The sequence below is a fragment of the Thermobia domestica genome, chromosome 9 (assembly GCF_964235325.1).
Source record: "Thermobia domestica chromosome 9, izTheDome1.hap1.1, whole genome shotgun sequence".
NCBI lineage: Eukaryota > Metazoa > Arthropoda > Insecta > Zygentoma > Lepismatidae > Thermobia > Thermobia domestica.
This window is the reverse complement of record NC_137462.1, coordinates 210,502,731-210,529,307: the sequence shown is the minus strand read 5'-3', so window position 1 is coordinate 210,529,307 and position 26,577 is coordinate 210,502,731. Positions and strand designations below refer to the sequence as shown.

The following is a 26,577-nucleotide window of genomic DNA, read 5'->3' as shown; positions in this document are numbered from 1 at the left end:
TGGGTGAAGTCAGTAAATGCTGAAACGTTTGCAAGTGATTTCAACAAGTGTGGTATCTACCCCTATAACCCTGATATCTTAGGTGAGGAAGTGTTGGCATATGACCTTACAACACATTCTCTCTTGAACAGCATGTGACCAAGCATATGGCAGCATATGAACAACATATGACCAAGAATAACACATTCCAACTATTCAAAACACTACCAATGCAGAACAAGCTTCAGTAGAAACCATGTCATCTATGTCGTTTTCCCCATCCTTTCAAGAACTGTCTCCTGTACCACAAGTAACTCCATCGGTTTGTCGTCTACTTAAGAAACAAGAATCCCACATTGAAATATCCAAAGAATACATAACGGCACTAAGGTTGTCAAAGGTAAAGACTGTTCGAAAGAAGCTGAGCAATCGCCGTATCAGCAACATAAACTCTGAAGCTTCTACCTCCAGTGCAGTAACGGATACCAGCAATCATTGTGGCGCATTCAATGGCTTTTTCTTTGACGACATGGATAGTCAGTCGTGGGTACAATGTATGGGGAAGTGTAAGAAGTGGTTCCATGAGCAATGTGAACAAAATGGATCTGACACATTTCACGTATGGCTCTTGTGATTAAGAGCGTATTCCACGGAATGTGACAGTTCTCTCTCGAAAATCTGTGAAACATTTTCTACTGTCGAAATCTCCCATCGTTAGTGTCCAATTTTCCCCCACATTTTTCCAATTGGTTTCAATTGCAGTAATACGTGTTTCTGTACATAAGATGTGTGCTCAGGAATATAATGAACTCATTTTGTGATTTGCAGATCGTGAAAAGATTCATGTGTACATTTTGCCCTTTTTTCTCATTAAATTTATTATAGCAGTCAGACAGCACACCGTAAACCAAAGAAATTGTCCAGTACGTGTTCTACTCGCCGAGGGTTCAGAATCGTCGTTCCCACAGATGATTATTTGACGACTAGAACAAATTATAATTCATCGGTACTGTGTCCGAAAAATGTGGTAGATTAGCCTTTCCGATTCAGATGGAATTACTTGTAACCACGGCAGCAAAATATCATCTGCGATACTCATTCTATGATTCAACTTTCTTTCACGCGTCTCAAATGATACGAGTATATAATTAAATTGAACGTACAAGTGTCGCAATTTGATATGCATAATACTTCAACTGATTCACCAAACACACGCTTGATCTTCTTTAAGCCAGTCCTGGTTTTGCTATTTTAGAGTGTGTTTTCCTACAAATGACGACTGTGCCGTGGAATATCGAAAGAATTTCATTTATCATTCCACATTAGCATTCTGTCCAGCAACGGATTATCCCCCTGGCGATATATGAAAGTAATACAGACATTTGATCATGTCGCTTTCGGAGCTGTATTCAAGCCATATATGCCTTATTTCAATATATACCGTTTTCCAAGATGTGGAGGTGTTGGTAAATGTTACTGCAGTATAGCCATTATTGCCATCAACGGAAGTCTTAGTTTTCCCACAATCTATACTTATGAATGTCTCCTGCATGGTGCATCCTGGTGGATTCATAGTCGCCATTACATTTTTTTATACCACCACGCCACTGTCTGCTCATTTACCACATACCTATCTAAAACCTTCCATATTTCTTTCTTCCCATTTTACTAGTGATGTTGTCAGTTTGCACTTGTAAAGAATACGAACCGTACAACGCTATTTGAAGTACCGATTTTGACTCTTCCTTACTATCGTCTCCACTTAACTGTAGAAACTTCAACTATCAGGCCACAACAGAAAACGTCATTGACGCGTTTTCGGCGTTTTTCATTACTTCGGAATGAATGATATAGAGAGCGCTCTCAGTGTCTCCCATGGAAAACGGGGTGAACTATTACCTAATATTAAGAAAGTAAGCCATCACAGACTGTCTAGGAACAAATTCATGCACCCAAAGTCCAAGAACGGTAAGTAGTCTTTAGGTGGAGGATTTACTTTCTCAATATAGGAAGTTTTCATCTGACATCTAACACTTCCCACGTATAACACTCCGATTTTTTTTTTTAAATTTGGCAAGTAGATACTACACATGAAATAAACGAACACGTGATTTTTATTTTCTGCGGAAAAATGGTTTTAGAGGCAAAAGACCCCACCCAAAATTTTGAAAGTTGATGCCCGAAAGGCAAAAAGAAATAGAAAAAGTGAATGAAATTCTGTCTAGATATTGTAGAAGTAAAATAAGGGAATACGTGTTTCGTATTTCTCTGGGAAAAACGGTTGGGAGGGGCACGGACCCCTCCAAACCTTTGATCACGAAATATCAAAAGAGCTAATAACAGTATGTCAGAAGTGCCTTGAGGACATGAAGAATTGCAACGAAACTTTGTGTAGTGACAATACACAAAAAATAATAAACGAATACGTGTTTTTTTTTAATTTTCTGCGCAAAAACGATTTTAGGGGCAAAAGCACCCAGCCAAAATTTGAAAGTTGACGTTCGAAAGGCAAGAAGAAGTGCACTGAAGTGAATGAAATTGTGCAGAGATATTGTAGAAGTAAAATGAGGAATACATGTTTCGTATTCTTCTGAAAACAAACAAACGAACGGTTGGGTGGATCGAAGCTTTGTGGCGGAAAGAGTGGACCGCAAATGCAATTCTATATAGATAAAATAAGGTCTTTCGTGTTAAGCAAGTATCTTCATCCGATTTCTTCAAATTTTGGACATCAACAGTTTGCACAAACAGGTATAGCGCATTTTATAGTATTTCTCGAGAAGCCTTTAATCCTTACAATGTTTTTGCGCATAAATAAAAACACTGGTCGATTTATTTCCTGTTTACTCTTGATGTACCAAATTTGAAGGAAATCAGATGGGGACACTTGCGAAAGACGAGGGACCTTACTTTACATATACAATATTTACACACAATTTAATTTGCTTCGGTCCACTTCTTCTTGTGCTACTACGGTAATATTTACTCTTTTCTGGAGGGAGCCCTGGCCCCAACACTGTCTTTCCACACAAACTAAAACCACGCCTTCGTTTTTTTCTTTTTTTTCTTTCTTGCGAATTGTCTACACAAAGTTTGGTTACAATTCTTCATATCCTTTAGGAACTTCTGACCATGAGCGCCCGGAGAGGGGAGCAGGGTGGGAACCGAGCCCACGAAAATGTATTAAAATTTCTTAAGATTTCTTAATACAAATAAAAAATGCCAAACGTAATATACCATCCAGGGATTTGAGCCCAGTCCTACAAAATTTTCTTCGGGCCCCCATGCTTCTGACGTATACTTATTTGTACTTTTGATATTTCGTAATCAACGGTTTAGAAATTCTGTGCCCAACCCAACCGTTTTTTTTTTCTCTGTTAAGAAAATACAAAACACGTATTCCCTCAATTTACGTCTACAATATCTGTGCACAGTTTCATTCAGTTCGGTCTACTTCTTCTTGCCTTTCAGCTGTCAACTTTCAAAATTTTGGGTGGTTGCCTTTGTCCCCTAAAACCGTTTTTCCGCAGATAATAAAAACACATTTTTCTTTCTTTCTTTCTTTTTTCTTTTTTTTTTTTTTGTATATTGTTACTACACAAAATTTCGTTGTAATTCTTCGTGTCCTTTAGGCACTTCGGACATACTGTTATTAACACTTTTGATACTTCGTATCAAAGGTTTGGAGGGGTCCGCGCCCAACCCAATCGTTTCTTCCAGGAAAATACGAAACACGTATTCCCTCATTTTACGTCTACAATATCTATGCACAATTTTATTCACTTCGGTCCACTTCTTCTTGCCCTTCGGGCGTCAACTTTCAAAGTTTTGGGCGCGGCTTTTGCCCCCTAAAACCATTTTTCCGCAGAAAACAAAAAGAAACCTTGTTCTTTTATTTTTTACCTACTGACACTACGCAAAGTTTCGTTACAATTCTTCATGTCCTTTAGGCACTTCCGTCATGCTGTTATTAACACTTTTGATCTTTCATGGTCAAAGGTTTGGCGGTATCCATGCCTCACACAACTTTTTTTTTTTTTTTTTTTTCAGGAAAGTACAAAGCACGTATTACTCGTTTTACGTCTACAATATCTATGTACAATTTCATTCACTTCGGTCCACTGCTTCTTGACTTTCGGGCGTCAACTTTCAAAATTTTGGGTGAGAGCTTTTGCCCCCTAAAACCGTTTTTCAGCAGAAAGTAAAAAACACGTATTCATTTATTTTATGTGTAGTATGTACCTGCCAAATTTTATCAAAATCGGAGTGTTACACTTGGGAAGTGTAAGTTAGATTTCACACTGGCCATCTACTGAATAACTAGCTACTTAACATGACCATCGTTCCTTTACCGGTAAGTCAGTAACATTAGATAGCATACCTTAGAAATTTTTTTCTAAATTTCTTTTAGCTGATTTATGAATCGAATATACATATTTAGTCCTTGTATTTACTTACATACAACCTAACGTTGGCAAACATTTAATCTAACCCAGTAAAACGTACAACTTAATTATCTTTCACTATCTTTGAATTTTTTGTACAAATTTAGATTTTAATTATTCATTCTGTATCACAGTCGATCTTTTACAAGCGTTGCCTTGCTTAGCAAAAACTAGGGATATAAAAGGAAATATTACAAAATTTACGAGCAGAAGAAATTTAAAAATTAATATAAATATTTTCTTAGAATCAAACCCTACATAGAAAGATTTTCTATGGTCGCTTGGTAACAATAAAACAAAATTCTGTTTTAGATTTCAATGCTTAAAATTGTAGCTTGGCTATCTTCCGAGACGTAGAAAGTATGTATTTTCTTTTAGCCAACCCTGGCCACATCAAACGGGCTTCAGTACCTAGTTTAACGAGAACTAAATTGCAGAACATTATTACTCTCTGCTGTAATCGCTGGTATTCCAAAGTCTTAAATGACTGTTTCACATGAAACATAGTATCGGCCTTAACACAGGATTCTAATATTTTAAGTATGTACGTGTGCGTATATCATTTATGATTTGATAAACGTTATTGTAAAAAAAATGTGACTTCATAAGAAAGCTTTTTACGAAAACATATTAGAATTGTGCGAATGAAATTCTCATTTTGCTAGCTAGTGCGAATTTCGCCTCGTTAACGCAACACTTAGGCGTTTTAAGGACATGCGTCTAATGTCACGAACTCTACACTTTCAGGCACGATACAGAACACACAATTGCGAATGATTTTTCTTTACGATTTTTAACAAAGACATTCTGCACAACAAATCGCAAAATATAAACAATGTATTTGGCTCAAAAATGGTAAATGAACGACCATTCTCTGTTTATTAAATTTCACTCCAGTTACACAGCATTACAAAATGAGTCACGTGGGCACCCACCAACATCATGTTTAGATGTACTCGTTAGCAACACCTTAGTAAACGATCCTCGGGAAAGTGTTCGTGCCATTGCATACGATTAGATATATACTACACCACAGTTATTTGGTAGCTCCATGCAACCAGTAAGGTGGAAAAAATTGAATTCATAGGTTCCAAATGAGTTAATACTTGTCAACAAGAATCACCGTCTGGAGTTTCCTAGCTGTATCAAATAATTTTGAAGATTTCCTGTGTTGTCACGTCCAATAAAATAAAGATCTACGATAATTTAAATTTCCAAGACAGTGGTTGGCCTGTGATCACCATTCATTAAAGTGTCCCACATCTCCCCTCTGCCCGCGGACGGTTGCTGTTGTTATGGGGGAAGTGATCAATTATGTCTTTGTTCATCGAGACCTAAAAATCCCTGCAGAACTCCATGGTCCTTTTACCCATAAAATGCTTCGCAAACTTGTCCGTAATCATGCAGCGATGGTAAACAGACACATGATGTCTTCATGTTTCACGCCAATGCTATCACACAAAGGACGCTGTAGGCTCTCCATGAGTGAAAGTGTTAAACCCCTCTTCATCCATCGTATTCTGCTGGCATTCCTCTTCCGAATACCACCTTTCGGGCATCTCGATCACTTGTTAAGAGAAAGAATTTTCTCTGATAGTGCAATTTTCAGTTGAAAATGTCTCCACATCGCAGACACTAAACTTCTTTCTACCCGAAATCAAATCGTTGGCTGAGCAGTGAAAAATTATGTAGTTGTACATAGTTACCAATTTGATTAACATGGTATTGGGTATTGTACTTTCAATCCCTCTCCTTTCTTTGCCTTTGAAAATGATTCATCTGGGGTGACATTTCATTCGCACCAGCTTTAATATATCAGTAAGAAATTGAGGTTGCAATTAGAAACAAAATATGTTCATGAATATGATCTTGTGAAGATGTTGCTCACATAGCTCATAACCACATAGCTCTGAAGATGTTGCCACTGTATGGTAACGAAAGCTCAGCACAGCAACACCTACTCTGGCAGCAATCCCGAGAACATTGGATTAATATGTTCATGAATGTTTATTCATAAATATTACAAGAGGAATTTGTAATAATTTATTTAATAATCTACTTTATTAAGTTACAAGATGACTTTGTGAAATCACTTCAGTGAAATGAATAAAAGATGGACAAAATGAATCTTAATAGTAATGCACATCTCTTTTAAATCATGTATTCTATTCATTATATCTAACGAACTTAGTTTCCATGTTTTGTGATAAATGTACGTTATATTAAACTAGCCCAACCATCCTTTAGTGTTTGTTATAGGCAAGATTCGTGCTTTTTCTCTTTGGATTACACTTTTTATCTCTGTTCTAACTCATCTTTTATCGAAATGTTTATTCATACGTATGTTTCTTATGTGTCAATTGGACTAATGTTGAAAGATGGCGTCGTGTGATATAGATACCAAAATATCATCGCCCTAACATTATTTTCGACCATTAAAAGTAGAAGTTTTTCTATTTGAAGTCGGCATTGAGAAAGTAGGCCATCTATGTTATGTGTCAATTTTCCACATCGCCAATCTTATACTTCCAGATAGCTAAAGTCTCCAGAGATTTTCCCCTTCAATAACCTGAAACCTTTTATATGAATACATCATCACATGTTCTTTGTTGGATACCAGACCGAACGCTTAATCAGGAATCTTGAATAGGCAGTTGTGAATGAATGGAGCAATGTTGACAATAGGTTACATTTAAAACATCGTGGAAACATATGTATACTATACATGCGTTAACGTAAAGAAGATTTATTATAATTTTTTTTGGAAGTATATTTTATCAATTTAATACCTATACAAAGAAATATTTTTAACGGTAAGAACTGTAAATAAACCATTTTGATGGACATATTTTGATGTTCATAACGATCAATATATAAAAATAGAGAAAAGGATCATCTAAACATTCGACTAACAGGATATTATCAAAAGAAATACAGAGATTTTAAGGGTTTTACTAATTGATGTTAGTTTCGAAAAGAATTTTGCAATTTTGAAACTTCTAATATCATCTTATAATGAATTATTAAACGGTTTATCTTAGCTCTTAATTTCTATGTTCTGACAATTAAAAAATTGTGGCCCTATGATGGATGAAAGTCGGTGTGTTTCAAAATTTTAAAACCAGATATACTCGGAATGACAATACACAATACAGTAACCCCGTAGTCTGTAAACCAAATACGAGAGTTGCTTCTATTTTGGAAATAATCGAGACGAGACTGTATACATTCTCGAACTCATCACGGTCAACAGACACTTATCTCAGTTTCGGCATCGAAGGCCAAGTCTCGATCTCGACCCTACATTCGTGAAATAAATTTGTGAAATTTAAAACATAACGGTATTTCTATCTTTTCTGTACATTTTTGATTGTAAGGTTATTTCAGCCACATATCCCTCTGTAGCTAAGTGGTTACTGCTCATGCTTGCTGTGTATGTGTTCGTGGGTTCCATCCTCAGCAGATGTAAAACCTTAACGGTGATTCAGGTCGCACTTTAAGCAATAAATCTGTCTAAAATAGCCTTTGTACTAAAAAGTGACATTAAATTCTAATCAGCGACTTTATTTCCTTCTTATTGAAGTAGTGTTATTCAATATCACATATCAGGTAACACAATAGATACCAGCAAGACTGTATTTAATCATTAAGCATTTTAACAGTCTTCATTTACTATCCTTTAAATTCCTCTTTGAGTCCCGTGTTCATCACAGAAAATTAGGCTCATTATCTTAACAAATATCGGTAAGTCATTCCTTCAATATAATTTATTTCAAAGGGATGAAATGCTCTACTACTGTTTTACCCTATCGACTTTAATTGACAGTTCATAACACAGACATCATGGAACTTATGGTCAACGTAATTCCGCAAAATAGATACGGTAGTCATCTTTATTTTGTACAGTCCGAGGTTGAATCCTCTACCGGGTTAGATTCAAGATCCGATGTCTTCGTGTTCCCAATTTGTACATTCCGTTTTTTACATTACCGTTGAAATTCATTTTATCACACACCCGATGGAAGAGTGTTACAACTCAAAAAATGGACATTTTGAGTTATAATCGCTCAAAATTGAATAGAGAGAGAGAGAGAGAAAAAAAGGGAGCTCTACCTGGTGGTATTTTCGCAGAAACGTAACTAAACAAATTAACTCCTAGGTAGCAGAAATACCAATATTCCAGGGAGTGATTTTGATAGAATGACAAACTTTAAAAGTCATGTTCCCACAAATGAGTATTTTTGAGTTGTAACAGTCTTCCACCGTGGTGCGATATGCATAGGTACAATACCTATCCTGGCTTTCTTTCGCATCTAACAATATCAATAGTTCTAAATTGTTGTTTTTTCGTGTTCACAGTGGAGCAAAATGAAACTTCTAATATTACATACAATCATAGGCAAAACGTGGATTATGCAAAAAAAAAGAGAAAAGAAAAGAAAAAGAAAAGAAAGAAAAACAAAAAAGAAAAGACAAAACTAAATTAACACCTCAGAGTAGTACTAGTATGTATTAGTATGTATTTTGCAGCGCTTTCCTGAAGTCGGTTAATATGTTTTCTAAAGTTTGTTTTGTTGGGTCAAAATATTAGAGATTAGTATGTATATAAACCTATTTCCCAAATACAATTATTATATTTGTATTATTTGACATAGTTAGTCTATTATCCCAAAAAAAATCTTATAAATCTAGTAACAAAAATCTTGTTAGAAACATTTAATAGTACATTATATAATAGCATAGTTAATTTAATATTATTTATTATATATAATTATTTATCTTATAGTAAAACATATATTTTAGCGATATTTTGATATTGCATATTTGAACGATGTTACATATTTCACTACATATAATTAGTTTTTATCCTTACATATTTATGTATATATTTGGCAAAATTTTTATTTTTAATATATTAAAGATCTATTAACATGAATGAAGTGCACATTAATAGATAATAAACGTAGTATAGGAATAATACACAAGATAAAAGACTTGGAAGATAATAATTCCTTCTCAACCATAAATCAGGGAACTGAGCAACAGAACAAGTTTTTGGATTATAATATCGACGCACAAAAATACAACTACATGGAATTATATTATATTATGTTATATATATAGTTAATCAAAATATATATATTCTATTATTTTTATTATTCTATTGTTCGCTTGTATCTGTTGTAATAGAGAAGAAACACCTCTCTATTATTTTTATTTATTTTTATTTATATTTAATATTTATATATATATATATATATATATATATATATATATATATATATATATATATATATATATATATATATATATATAAAATCCAAGTGGAAATTTTAAAATTGTTGATATTATAAGCAGTACGTTGCTAAAAGAGTTTATGTGTCACCGTTAGGAAACGACATACAACAATAATAATATCTGTTAGTTAATGTTGTAATTTTCTACATATATAGAACATGAATAAGAATTCTTTTCGGCAAAATATAAATTGATTATTAGTATTGGCAATAAACAGGTATATATATATATATATATATATATATATATATATATATATATATATATATATATATATATATATATATATATATATATACCTGTTTATTGCCAATACTAATAATCAATATATATATATATATATATATATATATATATATATATATATATATATATATATAGATCAAAAGTTATTTTCATTTTCTCAAACACTGCACATTAGAATTTACCTACAAATATGTTATTTTGTCCAAACTGATGTAACCTATCGGCTGATATATGTCTTTGGACGATATTTCTGTTGAACAGAAGCTAAAATTGAAGAATCAATTATACTTTTAGATTATATTTCATTAACAATTATATGTATTGACACCTTGTTATTCTTCTTCTTCTTCCTATTCTTCTTCAAATAAATAAGTTTCTTTTCTATTTCTACGAAAACTATGCATGAGATTTACTCATGCTTATGATTGTGTTCAGCTCAACACGTTCTATTCATTTATGTATGTCTCTTCTTTGGAAGTTCTTTCCATGTTTAACACTAATAATTTTGTAAAATTATTTACAAAATGTGTAATACTAATATACAGTGTGTTCCATGTTTTTCCTTTACAGCTATCATCTTGTATTTGAAGGAGTGAAAGTGCTATCTTATAAATCAGATATTTCCCTGGATGACATTGCTCTCAGCCCAGAATGTTTTGGAATCGGTGAGTAACTTTCATGTCTCATTCTCATTTTCAATTTCAGAAACTTTAGTTCAATAACTACCGATACACTTACAAATATATATTTATACAGGGTGTCCAATTTACAATGCAACCCGGACTTTGGGATTGTATAACTTTTGATCCGGAAGCGATACACAACATAATGGTCATATCAAAATGAAACCTTGTTCATGTATATGGTTTTAAAATAGGAAGCAACGATTGAAGTACAGTAGAAACTACACAGTCTTGCCAAATGTAACCGAAGAGGTAGATCAATCTTTTTTACAAAACACGTAAATTGACTCATAATTTATAAAGTATGGATGCTCTGTCATTAATTTTCAGTTTGTTTAGTTGGACTAGTTTGGAAACTATAGAGCGGAAAAAACGAGTTTTTCATTTCCACCGATAACCAATCGGATGAAGTCTCTGTAAAAGGTAACTTCGGAAATTATAGTTTTTATAAATTAACACCCTTAATTAGCAACATACTGATGTTTCAGTGCATGAAAAGGTGTGTTGAGGATCTACCTATATTATGCAATTCCTGAAAACAATGAATAAGAAACCTTGAAATTATAATGATAAAACTTTTAACTACATGCATCCGGCAACACTGCTAACCACCGAGATAACATTTCCTGCTTGTAAAAAACAAAGAAACAAAACGAAGGAAACGCGAGTCCTGTTCGGATGACAGCGCGTATTTGTAGTGATTTTGTAGCTTTGCTTGTGAAGCTTATTTTGTGTTCTCTGTTGTGTTGTGTGTGTTTATTAACTTCTTGTTAAGAGATTATTATTTTGGTGCAATGAGGTATTCTACAGAAGAATAGGTTTTCATTATGGAACATTATTTTCATTCCAACTCATATGTCACAATGAAAGCAGAATTCCGTGAACATTTTCCTAACACTGGTCTTCCAAATAAGTCAACAATATGTAGACTTGTTTCGAAATTTCGTCAGACGGGATCTGTATACGAAAAACAACACAATAAGCAATAGCGTATTCTGACACAAGAGATTTTGGACCCATACAATAACGTATGTCACAATCATCACGGAAATCTGTACGTAGGCTTGCAGCACTAGTAAATTTACCACGTTCAACGACTCACGTGGCTTTAAAGATGGTACACCTATGGGGATACAAGATACAGGTTGTTGAAGAACTTAAGATGCCAGACTTGGAATCTGAAAAAAAAAATGATTGTAGTTGGTTTCAATATTTTTTCGAAACCATGGTATTGGTGTATTGGACAAGGTGTTCTTCAGCGATGAAGCTTGGTTACGTGAACATTAGGATCTAGTGGTTTACTACTTCAACGGTTTCGTGCATGCATGGAAGCCACGCCTGCGGCCACTCGACTTATTTAATGGACAGGTACCGCCAGACAAGGCACCCTGCCCGTTGTTCCCAAGTATTGACTTAATAAAGTGCACTGTCAAGATCTGTTCCTCAACCTTGATTCCTTAGCGTGTAACCTCTATTCACTAAGGGAGTGGGATACTCCCACTGCACGGCGGAATCGAAGTCCTGCCCACCATTTACCTACTGTTAGAATCGATCCTGGTAGCGAGTCAGGTCCTTCCATGCTCTGCAGGAACGGAGCGCGAGCGTTTCGAGGAAGCTCCCTCCCGCACATGTTCACCGTTACCCAGGTTTCTGGGATTAGCTCTCATATGTGACCGCAGCCCGGCAGAATCCCACCCAATCCCGGAACCCCAGGCATGTCTGAGGGGGCTTGATCATTCCCTGCCCTGCCTGCCCCTATCGTTCTAATAGCCACCGCCGTCGCGTAGAGGTAGCGTGCACATGTCGAGATATTCCAAAATCTCATCCCGGATCCAATGATCCGGATCCATATCCTACAGAGTTTCCACACTTTCTCTTTCTCTAGGATCAGTAACCTTTACCCAGATACCTGGCATTGGTACTCCTACCCAGCCGCCGGTCAGTCTCCGTGACTACTAGCAGGAATTTGGCATTCCCCTCCCGGTAGGATCGTCCAAGCAATACGTAACTACCTCTAATTACGGTAGAGGTACACCGTACATTACCAGAGCCAATGTCAGATGTAGATCAGCTATCAAAACAGACGTGTTCGTTTGGGAGTAACACGTATCCCGTGGCTCTCCCTCCGGACCCAACATTCAGGACAACGATGTGTAACCGTGTCAATCATTTGAGTGATACATTACGATGACCTACTCTAGACAAAACATTACATTTAGAAATTCTACATATAGCTTATCTTCTGCCACAGGTTGTATCAAGGGTCGGTGAATAGTAGTCTCTGGATGTTGAAGGCGTTCATTTAATGCATCTTATTATTTATTTATTTATTTATTTTTGAATGAACTATACTAGTCCATTCTGTCGTTCTTTTATCGCACTGCCTTCCTTGATCTGATGTCCTGGTCTAGAACGAGGTTTGATCCTACATAGTCCGATCCCCAATGATTCTGATTTCAAATATATTTATAGATAAATTTTAAGGATAACGTCTTGTTCACTTATGGGTCTCCTGAGGTCGGGTGTTTGGTTGGATGAGGATAACATTACATGAAATGAAATTTCTAGTTTTTCATCCCATAATTATGCCCTGTGGGCTTAAGGAGACGAATATTTCATGAAAGTGATCATGAAAGAATTGTGAATTGAGAATCTGACAATGAGACGAAACTTAAGAACCCAGAGAATTTCCACGGATATAATGTTGTCCATCTAAAACTCACATTACCTGGTACCGGACTACGGACCTCTTGCATCAGAGATGACATTCTACTGCTGAACTACTGTGTCCCCGGAAGAATGATCTGTTTGGCTTAGAGAAAACACAAGGCCTGCTTACCACTGCATATCTGCATACCACTTTATATCTCTAGGTTTGTGGTGGCGATACTTTTAGTGCATTTGAATTATGAATGCTTCAAGCAATCCTTCCCCACTGGTCTAGCTGCTAGCGGGTGGGGTGCTGACTGCCACGGGTGCTGACCGCCACAGCCAATTATTGGTGCTGATTGCCACGACTGGCGCTGATTGCCAATATCAAGGTGCTGACTGCCACGATGGCGTGCTGACTGCCACGAGCCTGAGAGAAAGTTGCTAGGCGTAACATTACCGGACGCCAAGAAGCATGAAAGAAACTAGATGATCCTTAGGATCGTGTTGTTCAGACCAACACCTAAGAAAGGCAAACAGGTCTCTGTATGTACTCTCATGCCCAAAATTATTGTCACATGATTATAAATATGTTGTTCTAGTAATATAATTTGATAACGAATTCGCCCGGTATTTCTTATAATGTTAGTATGCGTATAATCGGCAAAGGCAAGTATGTGGTAAATTTCATGTCAAAAGAGCAGTAAATAAGAACAATAAAATTAAAATAAAATTTTCTTGTCCATTTAGTTACATTTTATTTTATTCATTATGATTTTCGTATTTATAATTCTTTTCCTATGAAATTTATCACAAATATAAATTTCCTGATTATACACATAATATAAGTATTAAAAGTACTCTGCAAAATTATCAAATTATATTCTTACAAGAAGACAGTTATAGATATGCGACAATAATTTTGGACATGAGTGTACTTTCAGTTTTGTCAGGGAGCGGTGCGTACAAAATTGGTACGATTTATGTATTCTCACTTGAACTCCCTATGTCAGCATGAACTGTGTACAGCTGTGCAAATTGTTTCGAGCAGCTCTTGAAAGTTCCATCAAAAAAACACTGCTGGCTGTACCTCACAAGGGAAGTTCAGGAGAAAGCACTCGCCTGCAGAGAAACTAAGCATGCTATTTGAAGTCCCAATTCATGCTGATTATAACAAGCTAATAAAGTTCCTGTACGGTTGAGAACGGTTCGAGATATTCAACTTGGAAGTTTATATGAGAAAATGAGGATATACGCAATTATACGCGTTAAGTACAACATAATTAGTAACGAATATTGACATACGAATTGAAAGCCATCGGAAGTAACAGAAAAAAAGTGTTTCTCAATAACTAACGGGTTTTTTAGATACAATTAGTCATTACATTGTTACAATAATCATAGGTTAGAGATGAAAATTGATCACTGTTGTTCTGTTTTATGAAGAAATGACGCAGGGAAAATACCTCCCTTGCACCATGAACATTTTATATGTGCAATTGTGTTGCATCCGTCAAGAGAACAGTTAGCAGAACCAAAGCAAAAAGCAAATTCGACAAGTGATTCAAAAGTTATAGGCCTATAATTTGTTCGTAACCTGCCTTGCAGAACGCAAACTGAAACAATCCAATGTATCGCGGTGATCGGAAGTGATTCGTATGGACACGTTCTTTATTTGATTGTTTCGTTGGTACATTATAACGTCCAGATGAAGAAGATTCATACTCTGTACCAGTGTGCGAATTGGCGGGGGGGATGCCAGGGATTTCCCCCCCTGACAAAAATCTTTCCCCTCCTGGAGAAGAAAAATTTTATCCCTGGCAGGGATAACTTTTCCCCGTCTGGAGTATTTTTAAATGGACATGAAGATAGAAAAAGGAAACAATTCTTACTTTGCGTAGCTAACCTAAATATTGCTTGATTGAGTGAAAATTTATGAAACATCTCCCATCTCAACTGTTTTGTACTTGTTAGTATATATATATATATATATATATATATATATATATATATATATATATATATATATATATATATATATATATGTGTGTGTGTGTGTGTGTGTGTGTGTGTGTGTGTGAGGACGGTGCGCATATGGGTGAAATTCATCCCCCCCGGGAAAATTTTTCAATTCGCACACTGCTCTGTACAAATCTCCTGCCATAATCTTTGATTGATCGGGATCAAAACACATCAAATGGTTGCACAAATCGAGTGCAATTCTTTGGTATCTTCTCAACCATTAGGTCTTTGCCATCCGTCATGCAACTTGTAATGGACAATTTGTCTGTGAATGGACCCCAGTGATCAAGCAATAGCAAGTTCAAACCATCAGGCTTCGCCATGGGTGAGAATACTTAACGCATTGAAACGTTCATCCACTCATTTTCTCATATAAATTTCCAAGCTGAATATCTCGAACAGTTCTCTACGTACAGGAGTTTTATTACCTGTTGTAATCAGCATGAATTGGTCCTTCAAATGACATGCTTATTTCTCTGCAGGCGAGTGCTTCTCCCAAACTTCCCTTGTCAGCTGGCTTCAGACCATCACATCCATTAAATAATACAATAAAACAATTAATATAAACAATGAAATGTGCAAATTGTACATATAACAGAAAAGACAATCCCTTTTATAAACATCCAAGTGTATGTCGTTCCACTTAGTGAGCAACTTTGTAACTTATAGGATGCCACATAGATTTGCTGTGATGATTACTAAATTAATCCCTACTAAATTAATTAATAATCATAAATTTAGTATGAGAGATTAATTACTCTCTTTCCAAATACAGTTTCTCCCAGGGTCGTGGCAGTCAGCACGCCGTCGTGGCAGTCAGCACCTTCATATTGCAATCAGCGACAGTCGTGGCAGTCAGCACTAATAATTGGCTGTGGCAGTCAGCACCCGTGGCAATCAGCACCTATCCTGCTAGCGCGTGTGCATTTGGCGAATGGGGTCCCAATTTCAATTTCCGGTGGAGGAGTTTTGAAGTTTAAACGCCTTACGAATTTCACTTTAAACAATAGATCCACGTCTTATATGGCTTTGGTTTTGAAAAGGAACACTGAACTTCAACAAACAAATGAACTGCATGCTTTGAAGCATATTTTATGCACCAAATACGTTTAAAATTTTATGTGCTTAATGTAGTGCATTTTACGTTGAATTTCTTCTATTATCATGATTCTTTTCACTTTGTTATGATCCTTGGTATGTCATTTATATCCCCATCCCCTTCTCTATGAAATGTGTCATTAGGGAGAAAATGAAGAATTTTTTTAGTTTTCTTTTAAATCAACTTTTTTTCTTACGGGAAGAATACCACACATATTATCTGCGAAAAATAAAATGCAGAGAGGGGAGAGGAGGAAAAAGGAAAATGAAAATGTTTTTCAGCCTAAAATTTGCGGCAATTGATCAATGTCAACTCAAGCTGCTGTCCAGGCTTTCGTTTTTCATGTGGTCAAAAGCAGAAAAAAAGATATCAACACACAGACAACTATTAAATTTATAGCGTATAAAAGAGCCGAAAAAGTTGACAAGGAATACCACTTTATAGAAAATGACACTCCCCTGAACTTTCACTTTTCCAAAATATTTTTTCAATCTTCTATTGATGTTAGAAGATTGATACTGTTATAGGCAATGTTTCTAAGTTACAGAACGCTATACAAAGCGAAAAGATTTTAATATCTAACAATATAAATGAAATAGAATCGTTACTTCAATTTCCCACGAGAATGTGAAACACAATGATCAATGCAAGTTCCTGGTAATACAAGAAAAGAATTCGTAGAGTGAACTGTATGAGGAAAGAAAAGAACCCTGAAAATATCTTTACTGGAATTGAAGCAGAGATTCTTTGCTTCAGCTGTGGAAGTTCTACTAAAAAAAAACGAAAAGAAAACTCAATTACTGGTTCGCCTATTAATTAAGACTTTTAATCTGAGTTTTACATCTCCATTTTCAGGGACTCGTGAAATCTATATTTGTGAGTAATAACGAAAACTACTGTGCAAATTTTGACTCACTTCTTGCTGCAGAAACAAAGTATAAATCTTATAAATTTCTATCTCTCAAACATGAATAAGAAGTTCATTTTTCGAGAATGGCAAAAAAAAAAAAAAGAAAAAAGAAAGAAAGAAAAAAATAGGGAATGTTATGTCGTAAATGACATAAATATAACGCGTATATGATCCATAGCAATGCATATATGGTGCCTTCAATCAGTTCCGGATTACCTCGAAATAATATACTATACTTCGCAATGCCGGAAAACTGTATTATCACGTTAATTTTCTACATGCATCCTTTCTTGCAGCCCACACCCACGAAACAGGTCGTAGAGGCTCTAGAACGCCCTTGCAAAATTTTCTACCACTTTAACGCTGTTCAGAGCGACGTCACGTTCGCTTGAATCGATGGAACATCCTCAAAACACTTTCCTTTGCGGACTGATTTGAGCTTAGTGAGAAGCATGAAGTCGACTGGCGCCAAATCAGGAGAATATAGAGGTGTTCAAGAACTGTGACTGATCTTTTCACAATACCTAGTAATACCGAGTTCACTTGTGTTGTTATTGATTCCTCTTGTCGGTTAGCGTGACGCAGGGCGCACACACGGTTTACATTTTCCTCACTTCGGCTATTCACAGGTCTGCCGATACTAGGATTGATTTCTAACGACTCACAATCATTCTCGAAAAGCGAAAGCCATCCGAATGTTTTGCTTCGGCTAAGACAATCTTGCATACCATACCCGTTCTGCATCATTCTGTATGTTTCAGTTGCAGTTTTGGCGCATTTAACACAAAATTTGCTTGTAGCACGTTCCATTCTCTAAACACTGACAACGAATAAAGAAATACGTCTAATAAAGAATGTAATGACCGATGGTAAACAGCATTTCAGTAAACGACCTCCCTCGGGCGCTTCAGAGCTTATAAGACCGGTCCCGCGAGTGTGTGGCGCGAAAAGAGATGTAAGTACAAAACTAAGGTGGTAATAATTTTTCTAACACATCGTTAAATATTTTATTTCGACGTAGTACCGAAGCTTGCACTCTGTATGATGAAGTTAAACTCTATTATTCTCCATATGCTGTTTGTTTGAGGAACTTGATTAAGTGTACAACAAAAATCAGTTAGCATTGCTGTACTCTATTTTCCTTGTACCTTTTTTTCTCTAATTGAGATCTGTTGATGGAATCGCTCACCGCACTCGTTATTCACTGCACCAAAATTTAGAGGAAACAGAGCCAGATGAGAATGAAAAATTTAACTTTCGTACTGCAATCAATTTTCTCAAATGATACCAAATGTTTCTGTATGTGTTGTGTGTAAATGTACACTCAGGTTCCTTAATGAACCATGACACACTTTCAAAAATTAGTCCATGTTCCTTTCTCATCAGAACACTAGTCTGCCATTTGAATATAGGTACCAAAGAATAGTTTTGGAATTTCGTATATTTCTTTAATATCTAAGGTTTGTGTGTCAGGAACTATATTTCCATTGTTATAGCTATATGAAATAACGTCTTAAGTACTTATTTCGAGGAATGTACAAACAATTAATGAAAATTCATAAGGACAATGTGACATATTTAAACCACTATGAGCCGACAACGCCATTAAAAATGTAAACGTATATTCTGAGATATAAAGTACTAGGGGTAGTATTTACACTAAGAGAGAAATATAATCTTTACTTCCTCTACCAGATAATGTCATTATTGAAAACGGAATTCTCGGTTTTAGGTATTTTCAGATGCATGACAAAGTGTACAATTTTATTTGTACTTGTAAGTCTCAGTCTGTACAGCACGTAATAATTACTGTATATTGTACTTGTGTTCATCCAGGTATTACACAAGGAAATATTCAGGAGTTCGACGATAGGCAGCAGTGTGCATTGCTTACACAATTAGGTGCAATCCCTCAAAATTATCATCCCTCTAAAAAAGAAAGAAAGAGAAAGGAATAGAGAAGATTGGAGGTGATTGTGACAAAACCAAGATAAATTGCTTTGTAGGCTGAATTAATATAATTTCAAGACATTTTGCCCTTCTTAAATTCATGATTATGTTATAAATAAAGTTCGATTGTGCTATTTCCAATGAAAAATCACGCTGTCCCCAAAAGCATGTCAAGAGTACAACCCCTCCTTAAAACCTGCCAGGGAGCGTCCCTAAGAATGAGTAACTCAATATTGCGTGAGACTGATCTCTCGTCTTCGATATTTGTTGTTATTTGTGAGATACAACAGACAGGAATAGTAAACGTTCACGTGGCCAGAATTTTCATTCCACGTTATAGGGGTCATCAAATCCATATACCACACTTTCTGATTGATTCATGCATTAAGAGTAGATGAGCGTAATGTGAAAATTACCTGAGCGTCCCGGCCTTTATCGTGTGCTCTTATTTTAATACCGAAATACAAATAGTAAGTTTCCTTCATTCCATTTGTTGAAAGACACCTTTTTAAAAGTTTAAAATATTATTTCCGTAGCTATAATGGAAGTTTTGGATTATCGTACATGCAGGCAGGCCCTTGCTGGCATATACATCCCGGTGAGCCCTCCTAAATATCATATTGAGAATAAAGGTATAAGTTTTATTTTTTATAATAAATTCTTACAGTTGTTGTTGGTAAAGAACCCGTGATAAGTACAGTGGGCTCTTTACATAAGGCAACCTTGAGAAATCACTTCAAAGATAAACAGTTTTATTTATTCTTCTATATAACACAGTTCTGTAGAATAAATACATACTGTTACTGTTGACAAAGAACCCGTGAAGGGGGTACAGTGCACCCTGCACATAGAGCGCCCTGTGAAACATCACATTATAGATAAGTAGTTTTAGTTGTTCTTCTGTAGACTGTAAGACGGGGTTACTTTGCACTAGATTTAAGGAAATTTAAAGAAAATCGCATGTCACTTACAAACATAATGATTTAGAACACTGTATTTTAAACATATAACATCTAGATATACCAGGAAAACATTAGTGCAAGTGCATTAGTAGAAATTCAGTATGACCATAGTTATTCAAATATAAACTTTGGTGCAACAACTTAGGGGGTACTTTGCACAACATACAAAAAGTATGTTCAACACACGAACATATTGTTTCTGTACAATGTTTTCCCTTCAGTGTTTATACATTTCACTTACTACAAAAAACTGCATACAGTCTGCAAATTTTGATATTAGAATGATGGTATCGGTATTCTTAGTATACTTAGTATAGTATACTTAGTATGAATTATCGATATTTGCAAAGAAAATTATGTATTTTGTGATACCGCCACAGGAACTACATTCTGATAGTTTAATATATGCCCCACAAAAATGCCAACTCAGGAACTGAAAAAATTCCCAGTGAATTGCTTTGCCTTGGTTGCTCTTTATGTCCAGGAATATCATTCCAAACATAGTCAGTGGAATATATACAGAGTTTGGGGCTTTCAGGCTGAAGCCCACCCAAATAATTTCTTTTTTTTAAAATCTAATATTAGTCATTACTATGCGTATAAGCTTCAGCCCCCCTCCCAAAAAGTCTAGTAATTTCTAAAAACAAACTAAGCTTTTCTGAGTGAAGTACCTCTCAAACTATTTGTCTGGATCCGACACTGTTCGTAATCTATTTTCCAACAAGAAACCCATTCCGGCATCTACTTAAATAGGAAATTTACCTAAAACTAGAAGGCAGGAGGTACCAGCAGCAGTAATTTCTCATCTAAGGGGTTGAACCGGTGCAAAGTAACCCCGATTAGAGGCCTTCTCCCAGTTTTATTTATGACTTTAAAACGTTTCAAATCTCAATTTCAACTATTGTTTCAAAGTCCCATTATATACAGTAGTATTCTACGGAACTGGTTTAACTTTGATAGAAAATCTTGTGGCTGATATCTTTCAAATTTTGTCGGCTTACTTTTCATACCTCTACAACAACAAACCCTCCGAGTAATTACAACTGAAATTTACCGCCAACATTATAGCCAAAATTCAGTTAGATGTTCTATCTTACGGTGGCAGTTGAAACTTTTTCTTTACAGTTCATGGTTTTTCTGGCAGAGAACTGTGTAACTCTTTTCATATTTTGTGCAAAATTACCCCTGATGTACAAAGCAACCCCGTCTTACGGCACCAGTTCTGTATAGTAAATACATATAATAGCTGTTGGTAGAGAACCTGTGAACGGTACAGTGCGCCCTTATTAAAGGCAGTCTGCGAGATATGCCAGTAGAAATATTTTTTTTATTCTTCTGTAAACCAGTTTCGTATTATTCATTCATACAGTTGATATTGCCAGAGAACAGATAAAAAGTACAATCACCTTAGAAAAATATGTATAAAGCCATTAAAGCAGTTAACATGTATGTCTATTTGGTAAGATAATACAGGTTTTCGTGCTGCTACTCATTTATTGCCAGAAATTTTTCAGAAGCTAAGCGCAATCGATATAGCGTAGTTTAAATAGTTCAAACTTTTAAAGCTCTTTATTTACAAATTTAATTATTCCTGTATGTTTTAGAGCAGTGTTCGTATAATCAGTGTCTATTATATTTCTAAAATATAGCTATATTGATTGATTGGTATATATTTAGCTTCATTTTGTTCGACAGGGACGAAAAAGTGTTTCTCTGTTAAAGAGGTTTTCCAAATTTAGCTGTTTACTTTACTAAGCAAATTTGGTAGTTTTAATACATAAAATGGTGCTCGTGCCGCCGAAAATTCGAAAATTCACGTTTCGAAACGCTCTGCCTTAGAAACTACAGGACCGATCCCGAGCAGTTTAAAGAATTACAAAGGAACTAGTATGCGCTCTATCTAAATATCCATGTTCTACCGTGGTCCGTTATCGGCGAAACGAACTGTAAAAAGGAAGTTGAAGTATAGGGATACTCCTTTAAGTACTAATGGCGAATTCGTTTCGCCGATAACGGAGGATGTTTATGGTCATGTTGGTTTGAAATAAACATCCTGTATTTTGTAAACAAAGTACAAAAATACTTAAAAAATTACGAAATTATGGTCAGGAAGACCTGGTTCAACCATAAAAGCAAACTAAATATTTTAATGGTAGTGCTATCAATGCTTGCCAATTAAGGGGTTAATAACTGCATTAATATCCACGCTGATACGAGTTACTTTTCACTCGCAAGGAATTGGACACTTGCAGTCGGTTTCTGTATTTAGTCTTTATCCCCACGATTGCTGAAGACCCAGCTTCAAATAAATAGTAAGAACTAAATTGGAGTAGCACTTTCACGGCTTCAGTCGAAAGTTGTGGATAGTTTCGCTGCACGGACAGCCAAAACAGTGCCAGCTTTTTGGGGTTGAAATTCATATGAAGTGAGCTATCTTGTGATAGGAAGATTAGTTTTTCATCAGCCGTGACTGATATTCAAGTTGTAATGCCACTGACAAATGGGTTTGCAATCCACTTCTGTTGCTTACATTTTTCCATATCTTCAAGGAAGTAACATTCAAAATTTTCTTTCAATGTCTCCAAATGTGTGTGTATTCCAGAAATTACGGAATCGTCTGGATTCACTTCTTTTTCGATTACGAATGTTTGAAAAGTTTAGAAACAATCATAATTGTTGTTTTCAATGTTACTCTTCTACAAGACTTCTCCAGGAAATTAAAGAATATTTAACTACTCATTTTAAAAATTAAAGATATTTTGTTTTTACAAATATTAAATTTCCAACTTTGCTATTAGAAGGTACAAGGAGACAGCTGTATTTATTCCACTTAGTTCAATAACAGTCCGTATAAAAGATTAATATGAAATTTATTTTGGAATGTTGTAAACACCCCGAGCGACCACGAATGTTACAAAGTTAAGCTCGATGCTTATTTTAATAAAGCAAAAGCAAAATTTAGTTGGTTTCTTTTCTCGTATTGTAATTTTTTGAACATAGTGGTCATGTTGGTAGGAGAATATTAGTCGGTGATGATACAGCAAATGTAATGTAAATTTCTTTTTCGATAACTTTATCTATTATATGAAATTACACGTATGCGCATAGATGGTTAAAGTGTTTCCATGGAAAGAGCTAACACTATTTCTGACGCAATGCCCTTCCCTGTGACAGATTTTGACTCACCCACTTTCTTTCCACCCTAACCCAGCATCTCTACTGACTATACAATAGGGCAGAGCTTTGAATAACCACTTATTCTACAACTCATTAACAAATGCTTCCAATTTTCATTTTCTGAATAGTACTTTACAATGTTTCTCCATCAAAATAAAATGTTCATAATTGAAAGGAAAAACTTCTCGCGACCCACACTTTGAGAAACATTTTGTTACACCATACATGCACACACACACACACACACACACACACATATATATATATATATATATATATATATATATATATATATATATATATATATATATATATATATGTGTGTGTGTGTGTGTGTGTGTGTGTGTGTGTGTCCTTCTGGTAGACTTGTCCACCGTCCTCATTAGAATCCCAGCACGGGCCTGCATGCAGGGACAATACGTACGTTACACAATACTCACTACGATGACATAGTATAAATGAGTGTGTAATAAAGTCTGCAATATCTGAAAATCAAACAAACAATTACGTAATACATTGAGTGTTGCGGGACCGTAAACAATGTTGTCACGTTCATTCGTAATCACATGAATATATATTCCACCTGTAACGCCAAAGAGAGACATTTCCAATGACATTTTCGCGTTCAAAATTCTCAAATTGGTAAAGGTTAGGTGCTTTTGATTTCTGTGTGAGATATATGCCATCAAACTGAATATAATGTATTTAACTGAGCTTTAATAAATGATTCAATATAACTTATTCATCTACGCTTGTTCGTTGTCATATAAAGATTGTCCAAAATATATCTATATCCATGCTTGCAGTAGGATGCAAATAATTCTTCATCCCAATGCCGTGTGAAGAGCTCCTCTGTGCTAAGCGGTTAGTCTGCAAGAGTTTGGAGTGGAAGATCCGGGTTCGATTCCCGGCGGAAACTCATGTGTTTCGGATCCCACGTTAATCAGTAGGTCCACGTCTCATATAGCTTCGCTGCTGAAAGGGGCGTTAACCCAATGCTGTATGGAAAATATATAAAGAATAATCAAACGTCGTAAGAGATATTCTCTTGCTGTCCGTTTTCATCTGCTTTTCTAAATTATATTCACGAGTAGATGGCAATTTTATCTTACGAAACAACTGATTGACTGATTTAATTACTATAGTTGTAACTTTAACACAAATTCTAGTTTAATGAAGCAAATTACAGCATTAAAGGAAACAATGTGAATGAATAAATTTATTATGGTTTAATAGTAGCACGGGTTATTTGTACCCGTGAGTGTATAAAACCAATGACCGACACATACCGTGTATTAAAAACTCATTTAAAAACTCCTTTTAAAAAGTTTATTTAAAATCAAAGAAATACAAAATAAGATATTAAACACAGAAAAACTATTAAAAATTAAAACAAAAATCGTAGAAGACTAAAAACAAAATTCAAAATATAATTATAATAAGAAAACAATTCAAAATTAACAAAATTAATAACATACAATACGAGAGTCTAATAAGAGAACCTTATTAGAATGTGTTAGCAATTCTAATTTCACAAAGAAAATTGGGAATGCTGTCATTAAAGATCATATTATCTCCCAAAACTTTACTATATTTTCAGGCATTCCTATCGTTCTCTGAGTTCCGAGTATCGTGAGCGTTCTGCTACAAGAATGCACCGAACATTCAGTGGAACGATACCTCCTCACAACATGGATGGTTAGCACCATGCACCGGATAAGAGTGTATTAGATGAGAGCGCCTGACACGTAAGTGAGATACGATCGCTTCATTGCGATGACATCCGTCAATTGCACATATGAGGCTTTACTGATTGAGACTTATTGCCATTTGACTGGCTCCATGCTGCTTTCAAGTGAGAATGCAACCGTTGGATAAACAAGCTACAGAGATCCATGTATGAGAGTACTTCAGAGCAATATCTGCCAGTGTGGCGTTCTTGGCTAGTGTCGGCACGCTTGTTTCCCCAAATGTTGACATGTCCCGGTACCCATCAGACAACGATGACACAACCCTGTTGCTGTAGCTAATGGCATTTTAGAAGAATGTATTCCACGATTGCGCGTTTCCTAAGGATATTCTGAGGCTTTAAATAGCGGTTTGTGAGTCAGTGAAGATAAACACACGACGTAGAGAAAGCTCGAGCACATGGTCGAGGGAAACTGTAACTTTTGTTAGTTCAGCAGTAAAAACTGAACTAGGTTATGCAGAATAAACTCTAACATGTCCTCGTCATGACGAAGGCGCAGTCAACATAATTATCTCCTTTGCATAATTAAGGTGCATTCTAAATTATTGTTGGAACTCATCGATGACAACCGAAGGTCGAGTCTTGACAGAGTCAAGCATTATGTTGGAAAAGCACAAATATCTCTCTGAGACGAATTTGCAACACAAAATTCGCCTGTACTAAGACTCTCGTAAGTATGAACTTAGTAAATTCAATATGCGGCAACAATTCACTATTCTCATTCCTTTTTAATTACACACACAATGGAGAAATCCAACAAGAAATTTTGGTAGAATCAAACGATGCAAAATGAGTCTAGTTAATAGAAGTCCTCTTCTACCATAAGAAACATTAGTCGAACAGACGTACTCTCCCCTCTGAACAACGAAAACCAAAGGCACCTGCATGCCCCGAAAACCAATTCCAAGACACCTACACGTCTTCAACACAACATAGCTAGTACGCCGTCCCTACGGACGATCGTACCGACCATGGTTCCTGGCGCCACAATCGCGTCACGGGATACACGCGCAGCGACTCGACCTCGAGACAGTAAGAAAGATTACCTCCCCTCTCTCTCTCTCCTTAAATACATTCAACTGATAACAGCTCGCAACTTACAAATTCTTTCATTCTTTTTCCTCTCTTACCTTTCAATCTCTTTTTTTTTTTAAGAAACAAAAATGAAAATACACATTAATTTTAACATTCTCTTTCAAGAGAAATGCAAGGTTGACATTGACCAAATGTTTTACAATTCCTATCTTCTTATTTTCTCCTCTCGTCATAGCTCTTCGTAACGGGATCGTTACAAGCTAGACAGACATCGTCGTATGAGGTGAATCGTTTACCTCTCAGAGTCTCTCTAAGGGGACCAAAAATGGCGCAATTGCAGGGAAAGAGGTGTGGACTGTACCGAAGGTGACC

The 26,577-nt window shown here is 35.7% G+C and overlaps 1 protein-coding gene across 1 annotated transcript in view; it reads left to right on the top strand.

Annotated features, from left to right (window-relative positions):
* Window positions 1-26,577, top strand: part of Alk (Anaplastic lymphoma kinase) — a 1,262,077-nt gene that overhangs the window by 802,804 nt on the left and 432,696 nt on the right. Inside the window, exon 9 of the mRNA XM_081725826.1 lies at window positions 10,539-10,633. Within this exon, the coding sequence (XP_081581952.1) occupies window positions 10,539-10,633 (95 nt within the window). The remainder of the gene's footprint in view (window positions 1-10,538; window positions 10,634-26,577) is intronic.